This window comes from Sinocyclocheilus rhinocerous, unplaced genomic scaffold (assembly GCF_001515625.1).
Source record: "Sinocyclocheilus rhinocerous isolate Xijiao unplaced genomic scaffold, SAMN03320098_v1.1 scaffold306, whole genome shotgun sequence".
In the NCBI taxonomy this organism is placed as follows: domain Eukaryota; kingdom Metazoa; phylum Chordata; class Actinopteri; order Cypriniformes; family Cyprinidae; genus Sinocyclocheilus; species Sinocyclocheilus rhinocerous.
In genome coordinates, this window is record NW_015662161.1 from 1343027 (window position 1) to 1370774 (window position 27748).

Below are 27748 nucleotides of genomic sequence, written 5' to 3' on the forward strand. Positions count from 1 at the left end.
GGACGTAAACGTCCCGTGCCATTGGTTTGAGAGGCTACTTGGCCCCTGAGGCGAAGGTCTGACAAAGGCTAAGAAAAGGTCAAATTGTAATAGGAATTACTTGGTGAACAAATCCTAATAGTTTCGCTACACCCTGCTAGATGAGGTTTGGATCTTCTCTCGGGCCAGTTTCATTCAAGTTCCCTCTTGTTCTGTACTCCCTTAGACTTTAAAGTGAAATTCAGATTAAGCTCCTTACCGAGAAAGATGTAAAAAGGACTGACTCACAGTAAAATAATGCCAGGGATCAACTTATACAAAGCATAACCTATTGAAGTCAGTTTAGACAAGAGCTCAGTCATAGAACTGACATCAAAGAGTACGCCATGCAGGAGAAAGACAAGGAAGCTGTTAGCTACCCAGCACTGACTAATATGCGTACTTCTTTCTTTCACATTTCTCGAGCGGAATTCAGTTCGAGTACTTTCTGTGCTCTTTTAAAAAATCCGAATGATGTACTACAATCACGCACAATGAAATTCCTGCCTTATGCAAACATGATTGATCTAAGTCATCATTAATTTCCTTCACAACCAGAGATCCATAACTTCCCCCTCAGAACAATGGAGGAGAGGAAGTGTTGTGGAATGCAGCAGGTATAGGAACCGGTTGGTGGCGCATCAGCTGATGAGGGAGTGTCGTAGTCTTTGTCATTGAGAGAGCCCTTCAGGTCTAATCACTGCCAGTCAGGGGTCACCGAGGGGCTCTCTTGTTGTGGTTAGTAATCAGCTCATAACACAGGTCAACACACAGCTAATTGAGACTGCTCACACCTTTACAGACACGTCTTGTTCATTTTAACTGGAAATATTCAATAAATATGTTAATATTAAATATTAAAAATTAGGGCTGACAACAATTAGGCTACTTTGTTAAATAATATAATATATCACAATTATTGTCATTTAAAGCTCGCTAACGTCCAACTTACAAGTTTGCTGGTGTTTTCATTCATCTGTGCATTTTCCGTAATGTAGAGAAACCGCGTGCGGCATGGTTGCCAGGTTGGGCAGATTAAGTAAACCACTGGCAGAGAAGGCAATGATTAAAGAAAAAGCTTGGACTGGAGGACTTTAACTCTTGACATCTGGCAACCGCTACCAAGCCGGCATGTGAAAGCTTGTTACCAATGCAAGATAACACAAATGCCAAATTAAAAAGAAAAATGTTCATGCTAAATAACCAGCAGGCAAATATCGCATATGATTACGTTTAATAAATCGAGAGAAGCAGAAATCGTGATCACGATTAAAATACGATTCATCGTGCAGCCCTACCCAAAATGTTTAACATAAATTAAATTAAATAGCCTATAACAAATTTTAAGTATTATATTTATCATTTGTAGGGATGTGCAAAGCCAATATTGTTATACGGTATCTCTTGGGATAAATCCGGAGGTGGGTGGGGCTTAAAACGAAGTTAGTCCAAACTATATGAAAATCCTTGTATCCACCTTATTTTTCAGCGCGGAAGTAAGCCATTTTCTGTGAATGTGCGCGACTTCTGGTTCATTAGCTGCTGTAAGGAAATAACGAGAAGAATAACAGTAGTGCAGTAAACGGTAAAGCTGTTTGCACTACAAACCAGTGTGTTCATAATAAAAACGAAATACATTAAAATAAGACACACCCGTTTGCAACATCAAGCAGCAAAACAAGTTTTTTTTATAGCTAAAAATAGCTAGATCCATAAAATTTACAAATGGCCATACCCCGTCTTACGGGAAAGATAAGGTGGATTTTGAATGTAATTCTGCTCCCGTCATAATTAACATAGCAGTTCTCCTTTGTGTGATTTATAACTATTCCTTTTTATTACAACATTTCTGCAAGTATATTTTAATAAAACAGTAATACTAAATGTTAAATAAAATGAAAAAGTTCTTTAATAGAAAACAGTTGCTTAAGGTTGTTGTGGAAACTTCAAGTGCTTGGTGCTTCACAACGTGCTGTGCTCATTTTCATTCATAGAGTTTACACATTCACTTCACACACTCACTATTGAGTTTTTTTTTTATATAAAATTTTGTGGGTTTTGAAATCACCAGAGGTGTTACAATGAGATGTGTCTTGTTCTTAACACGAGTTGCTAGCATATCAGATACAGTACTTGAAGTTTTAATTTGTCATAGTTAAGATAGAGTTAGGATACAGATTGTGCGTTGTATTTGAATTTGATGACAACTAAGTAGAAAAACAGTAGCAAAACCCCTATAGTACCGACTGACAAACTTTCCACAACAGTGCAATGGAAACTCTGAATTGTAAGTGAAAAGCATGTCAGCACATGAGTCGCATCTGAGCCGTGTGTCATCAAAGAATGGTCGAGTTCAAACTAACATAAGTCAGGCATCCTCTGATGCTCAGCCAGACCAGTGCACACTGTGTCATTACAGCAAGCCACAGACCTATTTCACTTTTGGACAGTTTAAGGATGTCGTGGCCCTTAATGACAAGGTACCTGTCCCTCACTGTGAATCCTTGATCAGTATACTGCTCCTGTCTCAGCTGGGGCTTTCATGTTTGTTTACCACTTAGCAACGTGCTATGGCTTTATCTGAACCCCTCCCACAAAGCCAAAGATCTTCAGTGCCTATGACGGGTTCAAACACAAGTTCCTACTGCGAACTTTTCAAACTGTTGCGGTCCATATACAATGCCAAGTGTCGGATTGATCTCCTCATTTTAGGACCCGGAGTCCATCCACTCATGTTACACTTTGATCTTGTAATTGTTCTAATTACACTGTTTTGGCTTTTTCACCTATAACTTGCAATTGATACACCCATGATAATGCTGTAAAGGAGGGTCTGTGCTTTGAGCTAAATTAAGCTTATCTTGAATCCTGGCTGAAAATGCAAGCATCAAATGTTCTGGCTTGGATCTAGCCTCTACAGGCCTCGAAACTAGCTAAACCAGTGACAATACCTTGGTAAACATAACCAGCGGGCAAATATCACAGACGATCATGCTTAATAAACTGAGAGACGCAGAAACCGTGATCACGACTGAAATGTGACTCATCGTGCAGCATCTGAACTCAACCAACTCTGAACTGACTTGAGCTGAATAATGGCACTATTGTCTTTGAGAGCTGCTTTACGGCAGAAACTGAACTGTCCCCATGCTATTTTCTTGTTTATCTGTTTATACGATTTGTATTGTATAAAAGCACTACAGAAATAAAGGAGACTTGACTTAAACCGTCTCTGCCATTGCTAACGAGCAGGTCCATCAGCTAGACCAGCAGCAAACCACCATGAACAGGTGTGGACTAGCATGAATTCTGCTCAAAACTAGTCTTTTCATTAGAGATGTGTTGCATTCACTTATTCATTCACCACTGTATCTGTGGATTTTTTGTTAATTCCGGTGCACTGGCCAGTTTGTCAGTAATCGAGAAAACATTCATATTTTAGGTAGCAATGAAGTTTAGCACATGATAAATGCAAGAAAAAGCAGTTTCACTTCATTTTTCAGCATGCGTACTTAGAGTGGACTTGCCCCAAAAAAAGTATTAAGAGATAAAAGGCAACTACATGGACTTAATACTCTACTGCCTCAATAATCTCCTAATTTGCTGCTTATTAATAATTAGTAAGGTACACTACCCGTCAAAAGTTTTTGAACAGTAGAATTTTTAGCATCATTACTCAAGTCACATGATCCTTCAGAAGTCATTTTGACTTGCTGCTCAAAAACATTTATTATTATTATTATTATGTTGAAAATAGCTGAGTAGAATTTTTCAGGTTTCTTTGATGAATAGAAAGTTCAGAAGAGCTGCATTTATCTGAAATAGAAATTATATGTAACATTACTCTTTATATTCACTTTTGATCAATTTAAAGCATTCTTGCTAAATAAAAGTATTAATTTCTACACCCCCCCTTCTTTCTATTCATCAAAGAATCCTTAAAAATCAGCATATTAGAATGATTTCTGAAGGATTATGTGACACTGAAGACTGGAGTAATGATGCAGAAAATTCAGCTTCGCATCACAGCAATAAATTATATTTTAAAATATATTCAAATAGAAAGCAGCTATTTTAAATAGTAAAAATATTTCACAATGTTACAGCTTTTGCTGTATTTTGGATCAAATAAATGCAGGATTGGTGAGCAGAAGAGACTTCTTTAAAAACGTTTGACTGGTAGTGTAATTCTTAATTTTAGGTACAGGATCATATTAAGGATCTACAATATGGTCATTCAGAATAAGGCATTAATATGTTCTTTATAAGTACTAATAAACAGCCAATAAGCATGCTAGTTAATAGTGAGAATTGCTCATTCAAATAAAGTGTTACTGTAATTACTATAGTAAGCACATGCAGAAAAGGCGTGCAAAATGAAGTGCTGGCAAAAACTGCTCACCTCCATCATGTCTTCCTCGGCAGGTCTCTGGCGGTGGGACACCAGTACACTTCATTGGGTACTCAGCCCATCCTGTGCAGCTCAATCCCTGGTCTGGTTCCCAAACAGCTCCGCTTCTGCCGCAACTATGTGGAAATCATGCCTAGCGTGGCAGAGGGGGTGAAAATCGGCATCCAAGAGTGTCAGCATCAGTTCCGTGGCCGCAGATGGAATTGCACAACTATTAATGACAACCTGGCCATCTTTGGACCGGTGCTGGATAAAGGTAGGCCTAGAGAATCAATGGGAAATAATCGAGTCATTGTATAATTAAGGGTACATTGCATGTCCATTGATGATCATTTTTTAACAGTTTTATTCAGAAATATCCATTAAGAGAATACATATAATCTCTGAGATATATTTTGTGCACCCTGTTTTGCATTTCGCTTGAAATGGTCTCTGTCCCTTAAATTACAGTTTGCAATGTCCGCTTGTCTTGAGTTCAGAATAATAAGAAATTAAGTCGAGATTTGTATATATTAAATTTCTTTCTACAGTCTAAATACCTTAAAAATAGATTGCGTTTAAATTGAATTTTGGTAACAAAAAGCCTTTATGTATAATGCATTGTACAATCTCATGAATAATTGTAACCATGCACAGTGAATACATTATAACACTTATCAATTCATTGTTACACTATGCATTTTAAATTTGCTTATAATTATTTCGGACACCGCACATTATGAATAATTATAATGCATTATACCCTTTAATAACCCTTTAAAATGCATTATACATAATGGATTTAAGTAAAGTGTTACCGTCATTTTCTTCAATTAAGAAAATATTTACTCATGTCCACAAAAAATCTGTTAGCTGTGTTACTAACCAAAAACCCTCTGAAAATGTGACCAGCATCATGCGATGCCATTTTCTTCTGCGGCAGACATTTTAAACACATTATGGAAAATATAAATGATTTTTTTCTATATTTGATCTCCAATGACCTCTTGTCAAGGAGTATATTAATTGCCCATCAACTATGTTGGCTACATTAGTATGGTCTGCAATATTTTTATGATTTTAAAGGAAATTAATATTATAATTTGAGGTTATCAAGAAAATAAGAGACAAGCCTGCCATTGAAATTATGAGTCAAAATGGTGACATTTTTAACTATGTTACCTGTAAACCCCTACAGTTTGTCTATAACATAGTTGACAAACTCAGCAGCAGGAAAACATCTTTTTCTTTGTAATATCAAAATGACGTGTAATGATTAAGCTTGGCAACTAGCAGATAAAAGATCTCAACTGAAAGCTTGTTTTTCCTGATGTGAAATGTACCCTAAATTATGGAATGATTGAATATTTAGCCTGATTCTTACAGTGGTAAAACTCCATTACCTATGAATTTCCTAACCAAAAACCCTCTGAAAATGTGACCAGCATCATGCGATGCCATTTTCTTCTGCGGCAGACATTTTAAACACATTATGGAAAATATACATGATTTTTTTTCTATATTTGATCTCCGATGACCTCTTGTCAAGGAGTATATTAATTGCTCATCAACTATGTTGGCTACTATATTTTTATGATTTTAAAGGAAATGAATATTATAATTTGAGGTTATCAAGAAAATAACAGACAAGCCTGCCATTGAAATTATGAGTCAAAATGGTGAAATTTTTAACTATGTTACCTGTAAACCCCTACAGTTTGTCTATAACATAGTTGACAAACTCAGCAGCAGGAAAACATCTTTTTCTTTGTAATATCAAAATGACGTGTAATGATTAAGCTTGGCAACTAGCAGATAAAAGATCTCAACTGAAAGCTTGTTTTTCCTGATGTGAAATGTACCCTAAATTATGGAATGATTGAATATTTAGCCTGATTCTTACAGTGGTAAAACTCCATTACCTATGAATTTCAGTTTGTACATTTTTAAGACGGGAGAACAGGAATGTGATCTGCCTTTATCCACCCCATAATGAAAGCTACTTGAAAATCATATTTCACTCAGTGCTTCTTTGTATTCAGTGACTATGTAACATTATGACTTCTCAGTTACAACAAAAGTCCCTGTTTGCACACAGCTCTGATTACTGAGATTACTCTGTTGTTCTGTGCACATTATTTATTTGCCGCTCTCTAATCCCACTCTCAATGGGCATTAGTCAGGTGCACTGGACTATGACAGTTTGTACAGATGTAGTGATGCACGCGAGTAAAGTGGGTGGGACGGGTTTTGTTTGTTTCTGTCAAAGGGAATCCCCACATTTCTCATTGTGTTTGTCCCGGCACAGTAAAGGTAATGCATCTCACAGCAGCAACGCGCTGACATACCTAAAAGGCATTTCAGAAGTATCTCAGCGTGTGTGTAACACGCACACATTAACAGACATACTTCACCGTGCGCTCAAACGGATTACATTGCCAGCATGTGTGTTTATCTAAGGTGAAGTTATGAATGTGTTGTTTTGCTCTTTAATCAGTTGGGATTCTTGTCTAAGGCACAAGTCTGTGCATAACACAGCACAGTTTAGGGTTATGTAGATTTAACAACATGAGGTGGGCATTTTCAGCAAAAAGTCCTAATCAACTGTTGCTTAACTAGACTAAACTAGATTGCTTCATTACAGAAATGCATATTTTGCTAAGCATTATTGCTATTGCTCATATTAAACAACTGTAACTTGACAAGATACTTATAAAACTCGAAGTTAATGGCATTTGTTTGTGGGTTAATATTTTTGGTCACACTTTAGTTTTGGGACAAATTCTCGATATTAACTATTAACTTTGACTTTTGCCTCCATAAACGCTAAATAATTTACTGCTTATTAAGGTAGTTGTTAAGTTTAGGTATGGTGTACACTCTAAAAAATGCTGGGTTAAATACAACCCAGTGCTGGGTAAAATAGGGACAAACCCAGCAATTGGGTTGTTTTGACCCAGCGGCTGGGTTAAATGTTTAACCCAACCTTCTGGGTAGTAACCCATTAAGGGATCTAAAATATGCTCATGCAGAATAAAACACTAATATGTGCTAATATGTACAGCTAGTATACTAGTAATAAGCACTAGTTAATAGTGACAATTAATCCCTATACTAAATGTTACCATACATACATAACTATCATGCGATTTATTTATTTTACATAACTTCGTCAAAAACAGAGATGAATAGCCATATTTACTAAAGTAATATGTAATATATTAAAGTCATATTTAATTTTATCAAATCCAAAAATAAGACACAAAATGTTGCAGTGAACCAGTTTTTACTGATTTAAAAACAAACTGCTTCATTAAATGAATCAGCCTTTCCAATAGAGTGCTTCATCCGTGATGTCAAAACTCTTCGCCATGAGATTTTCCTATGGGTTTTTATAATGGGCTTTTTCCAATTCTTCCGTAAAATAAGGTCTGTAGTGAAAATAACGATACTAAATAATGATACTTAGACATTCTCTTGTACAACGTAAACTGCAATCACTCACAGCCCAAACATTCTTATGTAGGTCCTTATTACAAAAATATGTTTTTAAAAATAGAGTATGGGTGTGTGTAATTTACTTTGTAGAGTTATATTTACCACAGACCTTGTTTTACTCATAAATTGGAAAAACCCCAATAGAAAAGAAGAATTAGTATTCCAGGTTTTGATGTAAAAAAGGAGCATTTTAGGCCAGATTTGGGTTTGATTTTACACACTGCAAAAAGCAAAGTGACACCCCAAACTACTATATTTTGTAAAAAGTAGCTTGGAGAAATTACTCAGCATTCAAAACAGCTGAGCTGTTGTACTGAAGAATATAGATATGTTTTCAGTTTGTTTCTCCCTAGTACTGCAGTCACTAGATATTGCTCTTGTATGTCTGGTAGATGATTTAATAAGCATTTGGCTTCCTGTTGCTGCTTTTATGCCCTTCTCATTACAAAAAAAAGTTAGATCAATTCAAAGCTGGACCAGTTTAGTCCTCTCACAGCATCCAGGAGAAATGAGGGGTCAGGGTACGAGGAGCCAGAGCGCATCGAGGGGCCGCAGGTGGGATGAATACTGATAACCGGCTACGCCGGGAGGCGGTGTCAGCCGCGCCAATTGCTTTTAATAAACTCTCAAGCAATTGTTACATTGATGGAGAGGGCTTGAGCCCAAGCGGGCCACTGATGATGGGAGGACTGCTCAGGTCTTCTCCATTGTAGTGTTAATAGCCTCTCCATATCCCCTGCAGTTCCCCCTCCTCCGGTCTAAATTGAAGGGGAGATTGGTCAGGGACAGGGGTGATGGGGGTTTGAACCAGGTCAGTCATCGGGGTCCAGGGGTGGCTTTAGTAAACCATTTTGATTGGATTAAAGCTTCTGAAGCTCTTAATAATGTGAGAGGTCAAAGCGGGTGGATTAAGTGCTTTGTTGGGGGCGGTTTAAGGGCCGTTTCGAAGCTCAGAAGCTTTTCACAGAGCTTAGAGAAGAGCACCTCTCACTTTCGCTCCTTTGTGACTAGCGCTGTCACTTTTGCGGAGCTAGTGCTATTGTGCGCTGGTGTTAATGTCTGCGGCGCAGACGGATGTGCGTCGGTTTCCTCTTCTGTTTTGTGCTGGGCTGAATGGAGCGCTGATCTTTAATAGGTCTTCAGTGGCTTGTTACCGACAATCACACAGCTGTCTGAGATCTGCCCTGGCACTTTCAACAGACGTGGATGATGCTTCCTCAGCATTCAGAAATGTAAATTCTCCTATCCCTGTGGGGCTATCAGAAGACGTTCTGTTTGTTTAAGCATCCCGATCATCCTGAGATTGGCTCGACTAATGATGTTAACTTAGGGTCGGACCTGTTTGCTTGTCTTCTGGAAACCTGTCTGAAAACAGACATTATTTTTCAAATTCCAGACAGAAAGCACACCTTTAAAGGCCTTTACTTTGATACTTTCACTGACCATTTGACAGCTTTCATTGGTTACTTCACAAACCTATGCATGGAACATCAGTTTTGCCACCTAGCTTTGTACCTCTCATAAATCTGTGTATGTGTTGACTACAGTGTTGCATTGTTTTGCAAAGGTAAACCGCCTCTCTAGTCTCATCCTCATCTATCTATTTCACAGTGCTGCCTCGGGTTACGTCTGCATCAGTGTCATTAATTTACATTAACCAAAGTGTCAAAACACGGCCTACTGGAATCCGCGATGAAAGGAGAGTCAGCGCAGGTGTTCTAGAAGAGTTTGCTGAACACACCTTCAGCGGATAACGTTGCCAGTCGCATGCGAGCTGTAATTGGACACTAGAATTAACTTGTTCTTACTGTCACTCAAGATCTCTGTTGTTACTAAAATCAGAGCGTTAAACTGAAAAGCGGTGACTTGACAGACTTTGCGGCCTTTTACACACATTTTACTGTTTTCGTGATATTTGTTCAAAATAGCCTCTCCTGGCAATTTCCTCAGACGTTTAACAAGCAATAAAATTACATCTGGGTGTGAATAAAAGCCTTTTCATTGGAATTCCTCAGGGGCATCCACCATGTTGGCCACCACCACAAAATGAAGTAAAGGAATCCCATGACTCTCAATGCTAACACCCTCAACTAAACCAACTTTGCATGAGGTCAGGCTACCCAGGTTATGACCTCTGCCCTCAGGAGGAGAAACTGTTACAATTTAGGATGTACTGAGAGCACCATGCCTTTCATCAAATGTATGTTTAACTGTGCCGGGGGAGGTCTGCTCACCAGTATATCATTAACTCTGCCCAAGAAAGAAAGAATGGGGTGTGGCATACGGAGTTGATGGTGGGACCTTAGCCCCGCCTCCTGCTGGGCCCAACTCACCACACAATATCTGGGCGACCATAAGATTAAGCCAGAGAGAAAGCTCCTTTCACAATTCACACGCCCTTTAGATTGTTTTATGAAACCATTTCAATGGGGATTTCCCCGTCTGCCGACAAGTGGGGTCCGGCCAATGCATAGTTCTCTGTTGCTATGACTTAACTTGGTCCCCACTAATCACTGGCAAGGGCAAATTTCATATAAAATATCGGGGGGCTTTTGTTTGTGTAATTCGCCGTGACAGTGGCAGCACAATGAGGGATTCAGGGTCCCAGCAGGTAACAGGGACCACTTGCCATGTGAGGGTCCAGCAAAGTTAGCCAGAAGGTGGGCAGCAGGGGCAAACTCTTGTCACAAATAATCAGTCTAATCTGGCTTCACCTGCATTCTTTTCTCAGGTAAAGACCCCCTACCACTCTAAAGTGTCTCCGTATCTCCCATTTATCCATTTTTGATCCATTCTTCCTCTGGATATTAATCTGCCCCCACTTTCCCCCGATGCCGTCTCTCCTTTATTCCCCAGACCAGCCTGCCATGTCTTTGTCAGCCAGCCGTATTTGACCCACGTTTTATTGGCTTCCTGATCATAAAACACAGGTCACTCAGTGGGTTTTAAATTGAAATTGAATGGCCCTTTCAGACCCGACTATTCGTACCCCCAACTACTATGTGATTTAGTTGATGGAAGCAGAAGTTGCTCGTTGTTTGAGCGAGAGAAATCATAGGCATCAACTGATATAGATTTTAATATTTTTGTAGTCAAGAACAAAGAAACACTGCATCGTGGTAATTTCAATCCAAACATCCAAAGGCACCAAATCTTTTTGCCATTATAATTAGCATTGTGGAATAAGAATGAACTTGTGGCCAGTTTTGCAACATCATTATCTCTAGCCTTGATTTCTCTAACCAGTTGAAACCTGCAACAAAGGAAGACTTGATTCACAGCGTCTCCATAGCCGTTTCCTCTCTCCTGCAAGTACAAGACTGCACAAGACCACAGAGTATTTATCAAAATTACCAACCTCATTAGCTGTCTGTTGGAAAACGCTTTTAAGTTTGTATGGGGCCCCTCGTCAGCAAGAATCGTCACAAAATCCCGTTAGACAGAATATTGGATCATCTTGGAGATTATAATCAACCTAAACTTGCATTGTTCATTCTTCAAATTAATTCCGAAAGTAACGCGTTGGGTCTTGTAATCACAATTCGACAGTGAGTCTTAGCTATGAGTAATACAGGGCTATTTCCCCACCTCAGAGTTGCTTAATTAAGTCTCTAATTATAGACTTGTCAGCCTTGTATTTACCTCATCTGGAAGGATATGCTTGGTCTTCCCTGACTCATGGCATACCATGTCCACAATGAGACCTGATTGAACTGTCTTTACCTACAAATTTAACCACACGCTCATGAGTGTTGAGAAGTTTAATTAAGTACTTTTAAGGTAACAATAATATCAGGACAAAGAAAAGAACAATTAATAGACATTCTGAGGTATAACATATGTAACAATGCTTGTTTTCTCTGTGCACTTCCATAGCCACTCGAGAATCAGCATTTGTCCATGCAATTGCCTCAGCGGGGGTAGCGTTCGCTGTGACTCGGGCTTGCTCCGAGGGCTCCGTCACCATCTGCGGCTGCGACACACGAAGGAAAGGACCACCAGGCGAGGGCTGGAAGTGGGGCGGCTGCAGTGAGGATGTGGAGTTTGGCAGCATGGTATCCCGAGAGTTCGCTGATGCTCGTGAGAATCGGCCAGACGCTCGCTCAGCTATGAATCGACAGAACAACGAAGCTGGACGTGTGGTGAGCACTTTTTCCCACTGAAAAGACCAAAATATTTTTCCACTCTAGTTCAGGTTAGTTTATTCTGCTTGCTGGTGGATTCGTTTATGTTCAGAGATAGTATATGCTCAGGTTAGTCTATGCTGCTTTCTGGTGAACAAGCAAGTCTTAGTACTATTTAAAAAAGTTAGGAATGCCTGGTCAAGAAACCAATGGAGCAACATCCAAATGCAGAAGTGCTGTTAATCTTGAATTGCTTCTGTGGTAAAAAAAATAAATAAATAAAGCTTAAAGTGCCCCTGCTGTACCATTTTTAAGGTTCCTAATATTGTTTTGGTAGTCTCCTACAATAGGTTTACATGCATGCAAGGTCAAAAAACGCTTTCGTTTTCTCAAGATATGCATTTGGTTACACTTTACTTGAAGGGGTGTGCATAAGACAGAAATGACACCTTCATAATCATGACATGACACCTACATAATCATGTTACCATGCATTTAATATCACTTCATTTTCCAAAGATTCTCAAATTATTCTTTCGAAGCAGTTCTAAGATTCAGTTTCTCTAAACCCCTCCTTTCTGTGAGCCTATTCTGCTCTGATTGGTCAGATGGCCCAGTCTGTTCTGATTGGTCTACCACGTACAGCGCGTGTCGGAAACGATACGCCCATTGCCATAGTGCCATATTTCGAACGCTCTATAGAAAATATAAACATCTATTAATTACCATACTTAAAGGGTGTGATTCAGTGGAGCCAGCTGGTCCAAATAAACTGGGTACTGAGCCATCTTTCAAGAGCGAGCGTTTGTGAATTCCGCGTTGAACTCTCCCAGATTAGAGAAGCAGTTGTCAGTAAAATGACGGTGAACACAAAAAAAGATTGGGGTTGTACTGCTGTGGTAACCACTGATTCTTTGCAGCCTAATCCTTCGGAAGTGAAAATAAAGCGAATTTACTTTAACAGTGTCTTCTCGACATAAACAAGCTACAGTGTTTGAGGGCGGGTCAAGTTGTTCGCAGCCGGCCAATGTAGAACATATGCAACTATGCGATGCCATCACGGAAGTGGGATTCAAATTACTAATGACTCGTTCTTTCTTTTGGGAGACAATAAATTATTTATCATGCACTTTCGGCTTTACAACTTTGCAGATTGTTTGCATTCACATACAGCTACATTACACACTGCATGAATGGCAATATCTAAAATGGTATAATAGGGGCAATTTATTATCATCTGGAATCTTAGTGCCAAGATCAATATTCTGTTTTCCTTTTTCCCCTAGTCAATCACAGACCACATGTACCTGAAATGTAAGTGTCATGGCCTTTCGGGAAGCTGTGAGGTGAAAACTTGCTGGTGGTCGCAGCCTGACTTTCGGGTGATAGGCGACTACATGAAGGACAAGTATGACAGCGCATCAGAAATGGTGGTGGAGAAACATCGGGAATCACGAGGCTGGGTCGAGACCTTACGACCGAAGTACACCTTCTTCAAGCCCCCTACCGAAACTGACCTTGTCTACTATGAAAGTTCGCCTAACTTCTGTGAACCCAACCCAGAAACCGGCTCCTTCGGCACCCGTGATCGTATATGTAACCTGACATCACACGGTATCGATGGCTGCGACTTGCTCTGTTGCGGCCGAGGCCACAACACGCGAACTGAGAAACGCAAGGAGAAATGCCACTGCATTTTTCATTGGTGCTGCTACGTGAGTTGCCAGGAGTGTACGCGAGTTTATGATGTCCACACCTGCAAGTAAGAAACCACCAAAACCAGATTGAACCAGACATTTGGGGTTGTGAACATGCGAGAGCCTTCTGTCCGAAACTTGTGGACTGAGTTGAACTGAGTTGTTTGTGGTTTCACTAATAAGATAATCACAAAAAAGAGATACAGTGGACAGTGAGACACAAAGAAAAACCCATAAAGGTTTTATTCTCCACTGTTGAGGACAAATACAGGCCTGTGGCTCAGCTCTGGAAGGGACTTATCGTTTCCAGTCTGATACAGGAGGGGATAAGTGATGCATCAGATTACTAGAGACTCAAGCCCTTGGGACCTTGACCAATTGTATCTCCAAGAAAAGAACTGAAACCTTTCAAAGGGAGAGGTTTTGTCGGCACGTGGCTGCAAACTCAGATGGGACAACTCTGTAACAACAAATGCAGCACAAACTGAATAGCAGGGTTTGCCCACAAGCGCCTCTGAAATGTGGTGATAGTTGCATTATTAATGATATCCTTACTACTAACACCATTAAAGAAGCTATTTGTATCTTTTTAAGACAAAGTGCATTCCAACATTCCTGAATACCAGCAAACAACTGATTAACCAATTATTTTATGACATATAATACACTTTATGTTGTCTCTGTGTGCAAGACCAAACACTGAACTTACGTATTAGGTTGAGTTTATTGTAAGTTACTAACATTAGGTTACGAGTGCACTTGTATCTGAGTGAATGTCCATGCATTGTGTATATGTCACTGTTTCCTTGAAATTATTTAAGAACTCGTCGCAAGTATCAAGACCTCTTCTAGATAATGTTGTTTAGAGCGCTGTTACACTTGGTTTGATTGCTTGGTCCAAACCAGAGTTCTGTTGCTTCCCCTTTTCCCTGACCCTGCTGGGTTGTGTTCACACTGTATTTTTGGGTTCAAACCATGGTAAACTTGTGTCATCAAAGCGGCAGCTGTTCACCCTGTTGCTAGATAACAACTACGCAGGACAAGGCTGCGAAATGGACAGCCTTGCTCAGTTTTGTACTTCGTTTTTTTAACCCTTGGGCTTCTTTCCGAAGAGTCAACATGGAACGGCACTTGCGTTTGTCTGTGCGAATGTATTGCAAAGGTTCCAAAGAACATCTGCTTGCAGTGCGTCAGTCCTGCTTGTCTGGAAAGTGAGTGAGCCACTGATCTATGTTCTTTATTTTAGATCAGAGCACACACGAGCACATCATTTGACTATAATACGCCATCAAAGGTTCACTTAAGCAATTTAGGATGATTGCATTCATATCTGCAGTAAATTTAACTTGTGGGCTTGTGTTTGGTTCACAAGTATCCACCCGAGTTCAGAAAACTGTGTTCACATCATCCAAACAAGCTGAAATCTGACTTCAAACTAACCCAGTCGTGCACCAGAAGTGCTAGTGTGAAAGCACCCAGTTTTCCCCAAAGATCAATAATCTATTAAAGCTAAAACAAATAGATGCGAGCACTTCTAAATGGAGCATGATATTCATTTGCCTTATTTGTGTGTGACAGTATTATTGATATTTCACAAACAGAGAGGTCCACGGCATTTCAGAATGAATATACTGTAGGTAATTGTGCCTTTATTCAGTAGCTGAAACACTGTTCATTTTTAAGTCACTTTGGATAAAAGCATCTGCTAAATCAATAATATAAATGTACATGCAGGGTCCAAAATTAACACTCGCCAAGTGTCTCCAGTGCATGTATATAATAATTGAAAATAATTATCATTGCCACAGTATCATGACTGGTATATTTTCTCAACTCACCCATCTTTGACAGATGGTGAAAAGTATTTTTGTAATTATAATTTTTCATTTTTCATTTGGTAAAAGGTTAATTTTGGACCCTGATTATAAATTTTGTTTCTGCTTTAGTTTTAATTCACAATTGTAACACTCAAGTATTTTTCCCGTTTGCCTTTAATAGCCATTATATGTGAATTCATGACCAAAATTAATGTTTTTTTTTATATTAGTTGTAACCCAGTTGTACATGAAAGTTAGCAGCAGTACAGAAACTAAATGAACTACCCTCATTTATAATGCTGCTAACTAATAACAGGTTTGTTGTTATATTTATGCGTGATATTGTGCTTGTGCATTTGTGTTTCTCTGTGTAAATCTACTGTATGTGTCTTGGTGTTTGTATGTAAATGTGTCTGTATATGTGCATGACTCTTTGTTTTCTTCTTTCTGTGAAAGACACTGTGTAAGAATAGTTAAGAACTAAAATGTGAAGTTTTCTACTAATGGAATCTTGATAGAGTTTGTGTTCATTAACCAAATAGAGATATTCTAACACTTCTGTGAGTCCTTTTGAACAATAGATTATAAAAGATGTAATGTATGAAAATTAAAATGCATATTGTGTTATTAAAAGCCACACTATATTATGACAAAGTAGCATCGAAAAATTATATACAACCAGCTTTCTGAAGAAAATACATATGGTCCATTCACCATTATGATATTGCAGTTTTAAAAAATATTTGTAACTAGTAAACATACAGGAGATTAACTATTAGTCGGTATAATATTGCAAGGAAATGTGAGAAGGCAGAGATAAAACCCCAGCTTGTAAAATTCTTTGGCAGAAGTTCTTTTCGCAGATCTTTCCTCAAAGAAAATTAACTCAAGTTTCCTCTTGCCCATCTCACACTGATTTAATCTCTCATCAATCAGGGATCATTTCAAAGCACATGCCCTATTCAGCGTTCCACAAAGCTTTACTTAACATAATGATCCGCTCCTAACTACAAAATCAATACTTCATGTTTTTATGTGTACATCACTGCATCTAAATTTCGATTGTTTGCTTCCACACAGTTCAATTTGTATTCTAAACATGGTCTTAAATTCCAAAGCTTTGTATGGACTAGTTCTGTGTTTAAGGATTTCTGGAAGTTCTGGATTTTTTATGATTATTTATTTTACTGTAATGTATATATTAGCAAGAGTATATATTTGCTGACAAAAGATTATTACTTGTGAGGAAAATGTTGTTTTGTGTAACTGTTTTACCAGCAACCAGAATCTGTTGTTGCTTCTTTTTTCACTGACCACATAGGATGCACTGTATGTCCTGCTCTCTGTTATTAGAATTCTAGCTGTTAATGTTATAACCAAATTAAATAAAAAATACGCCTCTGTCATTGACTTTTGATTCAAAAGTGTTTTTGCTTCATGGACCCAGATCTCACATTAGACATCAAGTTACATGCCAAAGTTGTATATTTATAGGTTTAGGGGTTAGTTCAAATCGAAATATGAGCAACAGCAATAAATTATAATAATAAATATGATTTTTGCCAGTCATAAGCAAAGATATAAACAATAAAAATGTATAATTTCTCTCTTGTCTTGCAATCAGGGGTTCTCTGAAATGAGAATGTCCCCTCCTTTCATTAACGTGCAACCAATTAGTGACAGAAATCATGGTTCATGGCTGTGACTGAAACTGATGGCTATTAAAGAAAAGAAAAGAAAAGAAAAGACAAGAAATACTATGCTCTAACGCTCTGATTCAAAAGGGTATAAATCAATCTGTAATTTCATGCAGTCTTTAAAGGAATTTTACAGGATTTAAACCTAATGTTAATGTGTCATCAAGTAGGCGTATCACAGATAATAATTTTGATTCTTGTCTCTTGTGTAAAAACAAACATGATGTGTTTACAGTAAATACACTTATAAAGCAAGTTTAACTGGCAAATGGACAGCATCGCAAAAAAAAAAAAAAATTCTAATGTAAAATATGCAACTATGACTTTAACTACAGCTTTTAATTCATGTCATGACCAAGCTCTGTATTAACATGAGGATACCAGGAAGGGAAAATGAGCAACACAGTGTAACTAAATTTTTAAAATATATTCTCTATAGTCACCACCAGGGGCACTGCAAGTGAGGGAAAAAAGTAAATGCATACCACATTAATTTATACACTTCTATAGGTCAAAAGACCTCTTAAATACTAATAACGTCTTCATATATTTATCAAAGCTTATGGGCATCAGCTTATAATTCTTTTGTAGCGTATTTTATAGCATTAATATTATCTTAAATAAGCCCTTACAAAAAGAAGTGTACTTCAAGTTCATTTTATTAAAGGGATAGTTCACCCAAAAATGCTGTTATTAATTACTCACCCTCATGTCGTTCCAAACCTGTAATGGTGTGTTCACACCAGACGCGAATGTAATTATTCGCGCAAGTAGATTACATACAAAGTCAATGCAAAGACGCGAATAGAGGCGAATTCGCGCTGGGCGACGCGTTTGCCACGAATGCACGATATTCGCCTCAATCGCGTCTTCCACGCAAGTTCAAAAATTTCAACTTGAGCGGAAAATTCGCATGATGCGTTCTCGCGCAAGCCAATCAGCGAAGAGCTTCTTGACACGTTGGAAGAGAGCATTATTGTAGCCGTCTGTTATTATATAGGTCTGGAGCAAAGAAAACAATTAAAATCAGTTGTAGTGGTAGTTGTATTTTATTAGCATGGCTACAGAGATGCTGCTATCAATAATAAGAATAATAGTAATATCAATGTATATATACAGTAGTAAAAGGTAACACACACATTAATGCAGGATCCTAACGTCACTCATCCTCCTCTGGATGGTGCTGTCAACCCAGACACGTCGGCGTTTGGCTTTCCATCATATTTAGGACTTTTTGACAACAGGTACAAAACAGCAATTGTAGTTATCTCCACCATGGTTGATCGCGCTATGTTTTTATTCGCCGAGTGACACGAAAAACATCCCGCGAGTAATCTAGAGCGAGTGACGCGATGTGCATATTCGCTTCGCGACTGGTGTGAACACACCATAAGTCCTTCGTTCATCTTCGGAACACAAATTAAGATTATTTTGATGAAATCCGAGAGCTCTCTGACCCTCCATAGACAGCAAAGGTCCTTCCAGGTTCAAGGCCCAGAAAGGTAGTAGGGACATTGTTAAAATGGTCCATGTGACATCAGTGGATCAACCTTAATTTTATGAAGCTATGAGAATAATTTTGTGTGCAAAGAAAACAAAAATAACGACTTTATTCAAACAATTTCTTCTTTTCCGTGTCAGTCTTCTTCACGTTCATGAGAACATAAAGACGATGAACTAAGAGAGATGGACATTCTATGTCAGAACGCCGGCTCCTGCCTCAGCAACATTACAGCCGTTGTGGTACTCTCCTGAACTCGGGGCGAAGACTGACACGGAAGAGAAGAAATTGTTGAATTAAATCGTTATTTTTGTTGTGTTTGTGCACAAAAAGTATTATCGTAGCTTAATAAAATTAAGGATGAACTACTGATGTCACAAGGACTATTTTACAATTTACAAGGACAATTTAGACAGCATTGCTGTCTATGCAAGGACAGAAAGCTCTCGGATTTCATCAGAAATATCTTAATTTGTGTTCCGAAGATGAACGAAGGTCTTATGGGTTTGGAACGACACGATTAATGACATAATTTTAATTTTTGGGTGAACTATCCCTTTAAGTAAACTTATGTAAAGTTCATAAGATCATAAAAACGAGACTGAAAACATACTCTCTTAATTTTAGTTTTAAAAAGTATACTAATAGCACACAAATATACTAATAGCACATTTTTTGTAAGGGAGTGTTCATTTAATTTAATGTGTATCAGTCTATTGTGAAAGTGATCTGGACTAACATGTGAACGTTGAGCACACATACAGTATAATGCAGTACAAATTTCTCATTTTCTGCTTGTTGTTGGTTAAATTGCCTTTAGAGAAAAGTTTGCATTCTTCACTTGCAATGCAGGGCTCGGGTTTGTCAGCTCACCTCCCTGCTTCACTTTTCTTTGCTTTGGTTTCTGCTCTCCATGTGGCTTTCACCTGTCTTCTACCTGGTACCCTTTCATCCTCTGCACTGCTGTCTCGAACTGGTTCAGGACTTTGCGACCCAACATATTTTTGTTGCTTTCTCTGTAAACTCAATAAAGTCTCAGTTCAGTTCACTTGGGTTCTCCTTACAACAAACCTGACAGAACATTCTGACCAGTATCGACCCAGCAGGGGATTCAGTGAAGTCATGTTAGGTCACCATGAAGACAAGCAGACAAGGCAGATGGTCATTGGCAGACTACGCAATTGAGTTTTACACACTCGCTTCCACCAGTGAATAGAACCAAGTGCTTCCTGGAGGGTCTGGCAGAGGGTAGTCACAGCCTCAGACGTCACGGCCATGGACCATTGGCTGAACGTCTGATGCATATGGCACACAAAATTGGAAACACCTCAGGAGTTTCGAAGTCGTCATCGGACTGGTTGAATTATACAGGATTTCCGGGAGATGTGTGTGATGCCAAAGATGCCGTGACGCCAAACCCCATAATGGAAGAAGAAAGCCATTGTGTTTACAACTGTGACGATGAGCGCTTATCAGGATCAACTAAATGCTGGATTTTCAAAAGTATGTGAAATATTTAAAGTTCGCGGCACAGAATCTTTAAAACATGTCCAAGAGTTTTACACACCAGTCTGCTATTGTGACATTTTCATGCCCCTAAACATGATACTGCACAAAATGAGAGGTGATCTGAAGGTCTGGCTACACGAGACAAGGCAGAGGGTAACAAAAATAATATTTAAGCCATAGAGTCCCCCGTGAGTTTTGATGATTTGGTCTCCTGGACCATCAATTTGACCTTCGACGGCGAGCCCAGGTAGGTCTCAGGCAGAACCACTGGAAATTCCTTCTGTTCCCCTAGTGATGGAAGGACCGCCTAATCCTGAGCCCATGCAAGTGGGCAGATTGCAGCTCTCCTTGGAGGAGAAACGGCAAAAGTTGTTCAAAAGGTTGTTCTGCATCTTTACTGCGGTGGACAGGGCCACACTACTTTGTTTGGTAATTGTCCAGCAGGTCAGTTGTTCGTTCCTGGGTAGGTCCACTCTGTGGTCTTCAAGTGGGGACACATTCCTCCAAACTCGTCTGCCATCTGGGAGTGAGGAGGTCTCTGGCCGGTTTTGGTGTCTGGCCATGGCAGATGATGTCCTTAAGTTTGTGGACGAATGCTCAGTTTGTGTTCCAAACCAGTTTGTCAACAGTCTCCCTCCAACCAGCAGCAATACTGTTATTCCCACATTTTGAAATGTCTCTCCAAATTAGTCCACTTCATTCCTGTTCCCAAATTCCTGTTTGCCAGGGAGACGGCATGGGTGGTTGTTGACCACATCTTCCGGATTCATGGTATTCCGGAGAATGTGGTTTCTGACAAGGAACCCCAGTTTGTCTCTCCCTTTTGGAGGGGGTTCTGTTTGCAGATTGGCACTACTGCTAGTATTTCATCAGTATTCAAACCACAGACCAACGGCCAGACCAACCATCCGAACCAGGATCTCAAATGATGTCTGGTCTCCCACCCATCTTCTTGGAGTCAGCAGTTGGTGTGTGTGGAATAGGCCAGTAGCTGCTTTTCCACTGTCGGGCCAGTGCGAGCCAGTGTTTTCAACGGGCCGGGCCGGGCTAATAGCCTCAGACCTGTAGCACCGAGCCCAAAATCATGCTGTGTTTCCACCGTCGGGCCAGAAGCTCCGCAGCGCTTCACTAAAACCCGCCCTTTACGCGCCTCTTTGGAACAACGTCACACAACCCCATCATTTCAAAGCCAAATTTAAGATTTATCAGAAAACTAATCAGAAATAAATCACTGGAACTAGCGAGATCACAAAATGAACATGATAAAAGCGGCTGCTTGTTTGCATTTTTGTTGTCTTCTTAAAGATTTAAAACCAATGCAATCAATGTTTTACCAGTTTTACAATAATAAATGATACATCATAATGAATTAATTTGTCAGGATTGAAAATTAGTCACAAAAAAATAAAGTGGTATTTACCGTTATTTCACAAAAGAAAGAAGACACACAGCCTACTTATTCAGTAGCGTCCGTTTCTGTTTATTTGCAGTTACAGAAAGTACATCACAATTAGAAAAAATGATCAGGTATAAAGAGACGAGACTCACTGACAGATAAATTATGTAACTAAATAAATACACAATTGTGATAGCCTATATGATTTGTCTGATTTCTGATGTTTACTATGGTAATGGCTAGCGTGCATAGTCTTTTGCATCGCATATAAATATTTCTGCCTTGTATGGTTATCATAATCCACATTGGATCGCGAAGAGAAGTTATTTCAATCACTCGCTGCTGTCTGAAAGTGAGTTTTGAGCTAAAATTATTTTAACTCTTTAATGCTGGTGTTATAGCTGTTAACTTTATGAAATGATCCGCGGCGCTGACGGTCTACAGACGCGGAGAAACTCCACCTTTGTTCATAGTCACTCCTCTAGCCCCAGTTGGCCCGCTTTGGCCCAAGGTTTTTGGCGGGCCAAAAAAACCCCAGCCATTGGCCCCAAGGAAGCCTTGACGAGGCACAATCAAGCCCGGAATTGACAATGGAAACACGACTGGCCCTGGCACGCATTAGCACGCCCGCTTTTGGCCCGACAGTGGAAACACGGCTAATAACTCCTTGCTGGTGTAATAGACCAGGTTGTCCATGTTGTGCTGTCTTGGCTTTCAACTCCCTGTTTCCTTCCTAGGGTACTAAAGCTGCTGTTCCTTCGGTCCAGGTGTTCATCCAATGCTGCTGCTGAATAAGGGCCAGAGAGAAGGTGATAAGGAAAGGGGAATGCACGGGGGGGGAAAAACTCGGATTGTGGTGCCCTATTACATCTGTGGGCAAAGGGTGTGGATCTCTACCAAAGACCTGCCATTTTGAGTTCCCACTTGGGCGTTGTGATCAGTATGGGGGCAGCGCAGCTTTGACCATCTTTCCCCCTGCCCCCAATGATAGAGGGCTTACCACCATTGATCAATAGGAGGACTTTTTGATTCCAGGTGGCGTGGATAGGGATTGCAGTATATAGTGGACTAGGAGGGATCCGGTCCAAAAGAGAGATCTGGACCATGTGCTCATTGAAGATTTCCACTGCCAGCAGTCTGCTCTGCCCTAGGGTGTGCCAGGTGGAGGCTCTTTTCTCTACTTTTCTTTGTTCTCCTCTCCTCTTTCCATGGAGTGCCTGTGCTCTCAACTGTCTTCTATTTGAAGCTGATCACTCGCTTTTTATCTGCCTGCTCTCTAAATCACTTCAGTACCAGAGTATTTGTGAACCACACCTTTGCTCCTGCCTATCCTGTCAGTCTCATTTCCTGTTGGTATGGTCTGTTCTCATGCTGTATCTCTGTCTACTTCACTGAATTGATCCCATTTATCGGTCTGTTCATCGTGGTCTGAACTTGCGCTTTGTCCTGATGATCTTCGTCTGTGATCTACCCTCATGCTACCATGGACTGGTCTATGGTGCCAAAGTCTGCCTGACTTCGACTTTGTCTCTGCATCACCCCTTGTACTTTTGCTGGATTGGACTGATCTCTCAGTGCTGACCTTTGCCTGACTTCCCATTCATCCTCTGCCCTACTGTCTTGAGCTGGTTAGGAACATGGCAACCGGAATTTTGTTGTTTTCTCTACAACTCAATAAATTTCAGTTCTGTAATCCTCTGCTCTTAAGTTCTCTTTATAGCATACCAGACAGATGCAAGTGCCATTCTGTCCATGTTAAGATAAGGAAACATTATGAAACAGATCAATAGAATTAGCTGAATCTGAAATAGCTAAAAGTATGTACAGGCCTTTAAAGAGCTTAGAGGACATTATAGCATCAGTCTATATGGAATCTGTCCCCCACTGACTCACTGAAGAGCAAACATCCAATAAATAGACCAGATTAAAACTTGGGATAGTTGTCAGTCCTGTCCACAATTAGGAGCTGGGAACACACAGGACACAATAGCATCATTCTTTCTTGATTTTAGTGTGAGAGAAAGAAGGGGAAAAATCCCTTGATAATAACTTGATTCTTTTGAGAGAGCTCAGGAGCCAGCTTAGTTCCCTGGGGGACAATAAGGGCAAAAATTCTCTGTGGTGACAGGACTGCATCAATGATCAGCCCCTGAAGCAGATTATAGGCCAACGTGAATAGAGCCCACCAATACTAGGGGCTAATAGAGGACCCCTGATAACTCATTCTTCCTCTCACAATGTCCCTGCCAGAAGCTAGGTCTTAGTATCGCCTAACTCCACTATCCAAAAAATATTGACATACACGGCCCCCTCATGAGCGGATACAGGGTAATACTTTTTCAAGCGCTAGCGGTTGCCATCATATTATTGCTTGTCAAAAAACCTCCTTACCTGAAAGAGAGTATTTAATTTCAGCTTTCAGTGTATAAAGCTTTTCAGATGTATAAACCTCAATTTAAAAAAAATTACCCTTATGACTGGTTTTGCGGTCCAGGGTCACATATGATGTGAATGGCATATTATTTAAAAAAGAAATAGTTTCTTAATTTAGTGATTAATTTAGTGATGTTAGCTATGTGTCCACAATGAGGGCGAAAAAAAATTGTGTAAATGTGGACAACTCGGATTAAAATTATTTACTTGTTTTCTTGCCATGCTGTAGAAAGGACTGAAATTATATTATTTCTCTCACAATATTATGGAATAAACCATTTGTAATGGGGAAAAATGGATGTGCAAAAAAACAAAAGAAAAACTGTGACATAAAAATGCAAACATTTTGGTAATTAGATAGCACAGGTAACAAGGTAGCAAATTCATGGAATATAAAGCATGCAGAAAATGTATATACAGTGTACAGTACACACACTGCACTTTCTTATAATAATAGGTAGGGTGAGATTTTAAAAATATATAGTCATTTCAAAAATAGTTACACTGTTCAAATACTGACTGTTCAAATAGCAACAATTTGATTACAGTTTTTCCCAATTGTTAAGACATTGCTTGCTGAATCTTTGACCCATTGTCCTAAAACTCTAAACACGAAACAAAATCCTTTCAAAAAAATGTTTGCACCAAAATGACTCAAACAGGTCTCATATGAATAGATCTGTCTCCAACCAAAAACGCACTGATGTGCTAAACACAAAACCCTACTATGAATATTCCCTCAGTATGTTTATACCTTTTGCATTGCATAACTTACAGCAATGTATACCTACCCAAATATACATGAACACACAAATGCAATGTCATTTACAATATTTCTAAAATGCAGTATTTTTAACATTTGTGGTCTATGTAACACTTTCCATATCCTACAGAAATAAACTAGGAAAAATTCAGAAATTTCTTGACTTCTTTCTTAAGAAGATGTATGGGTTTTCAGCCCTAGATCCCATCTAACATCAGACAGAGAGGCACCAGAGCCAGAATCTGATTCACAAATTAGCCAGAATCTACAGTAGCCGAGCACCTCAACCCTCAGGCTGAAGGAAGTTGTCTGCTTTCACAGAGCAGAAACCCACCTAACAAGCTTGTCACCAAGGTGAGAGCAACCTAGTTAGCAGGTAATTGCCTGAAGAGGACTTGTCAGCTCCACTGCGGGAGACTTCACTCAATGAGTGTGAGAACTTTGACACAGTCAAAGCGGTACCTCCCAATAACCATATAAACAGAAGACAATGGACCTAATTGCAATCAATGTCCTCCAGCTCTACTGTCTTTATGTTCCTACACTTCGCTCACTCCTGTTCTAATGACCTGAAGTTCAGCAGACTTTTACAACAGCTTATCAATGCATTTGAATGCAGGGCCTCTCGTATGCATCTAAGGTCCAACACGAGTTGATGGATAAATGCCTTCTTGGGTGAATGTTAAGAAGTAAAGTTAGGTGGAGCTACACAAAAGTCACACCTCTGCTCAAACAGTTCTCGTTTCACACATGACAAGTCTTTTGATGTTTGAGCTATTTGCAGCGAAATTACTTTGCCGTTAAAAGGGTAAGAGATTTTCAGCTAGACATTGAAAGGACAACAAAATGTGGAGGAGTAGGTGCTGGTGATATGTGAGAGGTCAGTAATGTGGAACAATAAAAAGGAGTAAAGTTTAGCACCTGGCAAGTAACTTCTCCATCATATCCTTACTACAAAAACAAACTGATAAGTAAGATAGAAACAGTAATCTCTATATTTTATGTCTGCTTGTTGTTGCATCTAACTATTTAGGTTCCTTGAATCTGAATGGATTCTTCTGGTGTTATGTAATATTGATGTATGGGTGGTGGAGCAGAAACCAAACCTGCTGCTCTCTGTATTAATTTCCATTGTCACCTTTCACGTTCATGAGTAAATTGTGTGAGCTTATTAATCAATATTAGAGTGAGGGATCAGAAAAGGCCCATATACCATACACCTGCCCATAGACCCTCTCCTCAAAAAAATCATATTAAAACAACAGGTATAAGTGGGAATGTGTCTCCCTCATCTACTTATGATCCGCTCGTCCAAAAAGCATTTTAATACCAGGTGTAAACAAGGGCAAATTAAGATCAACAAAACTCTGTGTATCATCTGCATACACTCACATACCAAAATTCTCTACTGCTTGATTGCTTGTATCATCACAAAGTGCAAACAATATTATCACCCGGCACTAATCTGCTAAATGCAATTAAAAGGCATGAAGATATTATCAACATTCATATCATTATTTTCTGCAAAGCTGCTTTGAAACAATGTGTATTGTGAAAAGTGCTATACAAATAAATTTGAAGACTTGAACATTTATTTTTATTATTATTCAAAACAATGGACCTTAAGTCATGCTTTTCAGATCTAGTGCATGGATTAGTTGCAATAATGGAGCTTTTTTTTAACTAAGATCTGATATTTTGGGGTTTAGTATGCTGGTGTTATGGAAGGTTTCAGGTAGCTTTTCTGGAGTGCTAGATAAATGACTATGAACAGTATGTAATGGTATGTTGAGACGTGACACACAGTTGTTCTTGTAACGTCATGTTTTGACTGCCTGCTCCGTTTGGATTCACCCAAAAGAAACCTGAGCTTAAAACCTCTGAATGTATCATTAAAGGGCTCTGTTTTTTGTTTTTTGGTGTGTGTTGTTGTTGTATTTCTTGTTGTGGTCACTAAGCATAGTGTGTATGAAAATTGTGTGTTTTTTTTAAACTATCATTACAGACAGCTCCAGCTCAATTCTTGTCACAACCACACTTTAAACCCTAATGCTCAAAGTAGTTATTCGTATGGAGTAGGGGGGAATTAAATATTAAAAACTGTGTTTAATAAAACAAATAAATTTAAATTAGTTTAACCTTGATGAGCATTTAGAACTTTCTATCATTTTTAAGTTCACAAAACTGACACATTTTAATTACCAGAATTGTTTTAATGTTTTGATTTGACTTTTGTCTCTTTAAATTTACATGAACTTAAATTTTGTACGTTTTCTTTGTGATGATCACATAGCCATGGATATGTACAGATTTGAGAAGCTCCATTGCAATAACCTGCAGCTGGCAACCCGTAGCTCTTGACTGGTTATCTGGTGAAGCTAAGCATGGTTGAGCTTGTTCAATACCTGCATGGGAGACCTTCTGGGAAAGTTAAGGTAGCTGCTGAAACAGGTGTTACTCTGTATCAGTAAATGAAGAGGTGTCTCATTGGAGTACCGCAGGGCTCAGTACTAGGACTGTTTGCTTTTCACTCTGTGTATGCTTTGGAAGACATCATTAAGAAACATGGAGTTAGTTTTCACTTCTGCGCTAACAATACTCAACTTTATATTTCTTCGCAACCCAACCAAACATACCAATTCACAAAACTAACGGAATGCATAGTTGATATGAATAACTGGATGACTAGTAACTTGATGACTCAAGCTGAATAATGACATTGCTGCCTTCTGTAGAACTGCTTGAAAATAGATAAACATTACACTCTTATTAAACTGAACTGAACCAACACTGAACTGACTTTAGCGGAATAATTTAGCTGAATATGTATGAATATGTATATATATATATATATATATATATGTATACATCAAAATATCTTCACATAACCTTGCAAAGATAACAA

At 39.1% G+C, this 27748-nt stretch overlaps 1 protein-coding gene across 1 annotated transcript in view; it reads left to right on the forward strand.

The window, feature by feature from the left end:
• The window catches only part of wnt3a (wingless-type MMTV integration site family, member 3A), a 19809-nt gene extending 5114 nt beyond the window's left edge, over positions 1-14695 (forward strand). The window contains exons 2-4 of the mRNA XM_016537378.1: positions 4444-4685; positions 11783-12048; positions 13317-14695. Coding sequence (XP_016392864.1) covers positions 4444-4685; positions 11783-12048; positions 13317-13796 — 988 coding nt within the window. The 3' untranslated portion in view covers positions 13797-14695. The remainder of the gene's footprint in view (positions 1-4443; positions 4686-11782; positions 12049-13316) is intronic.
• Positions 14696-27748: the final 13053 nt, after the last annotated feature.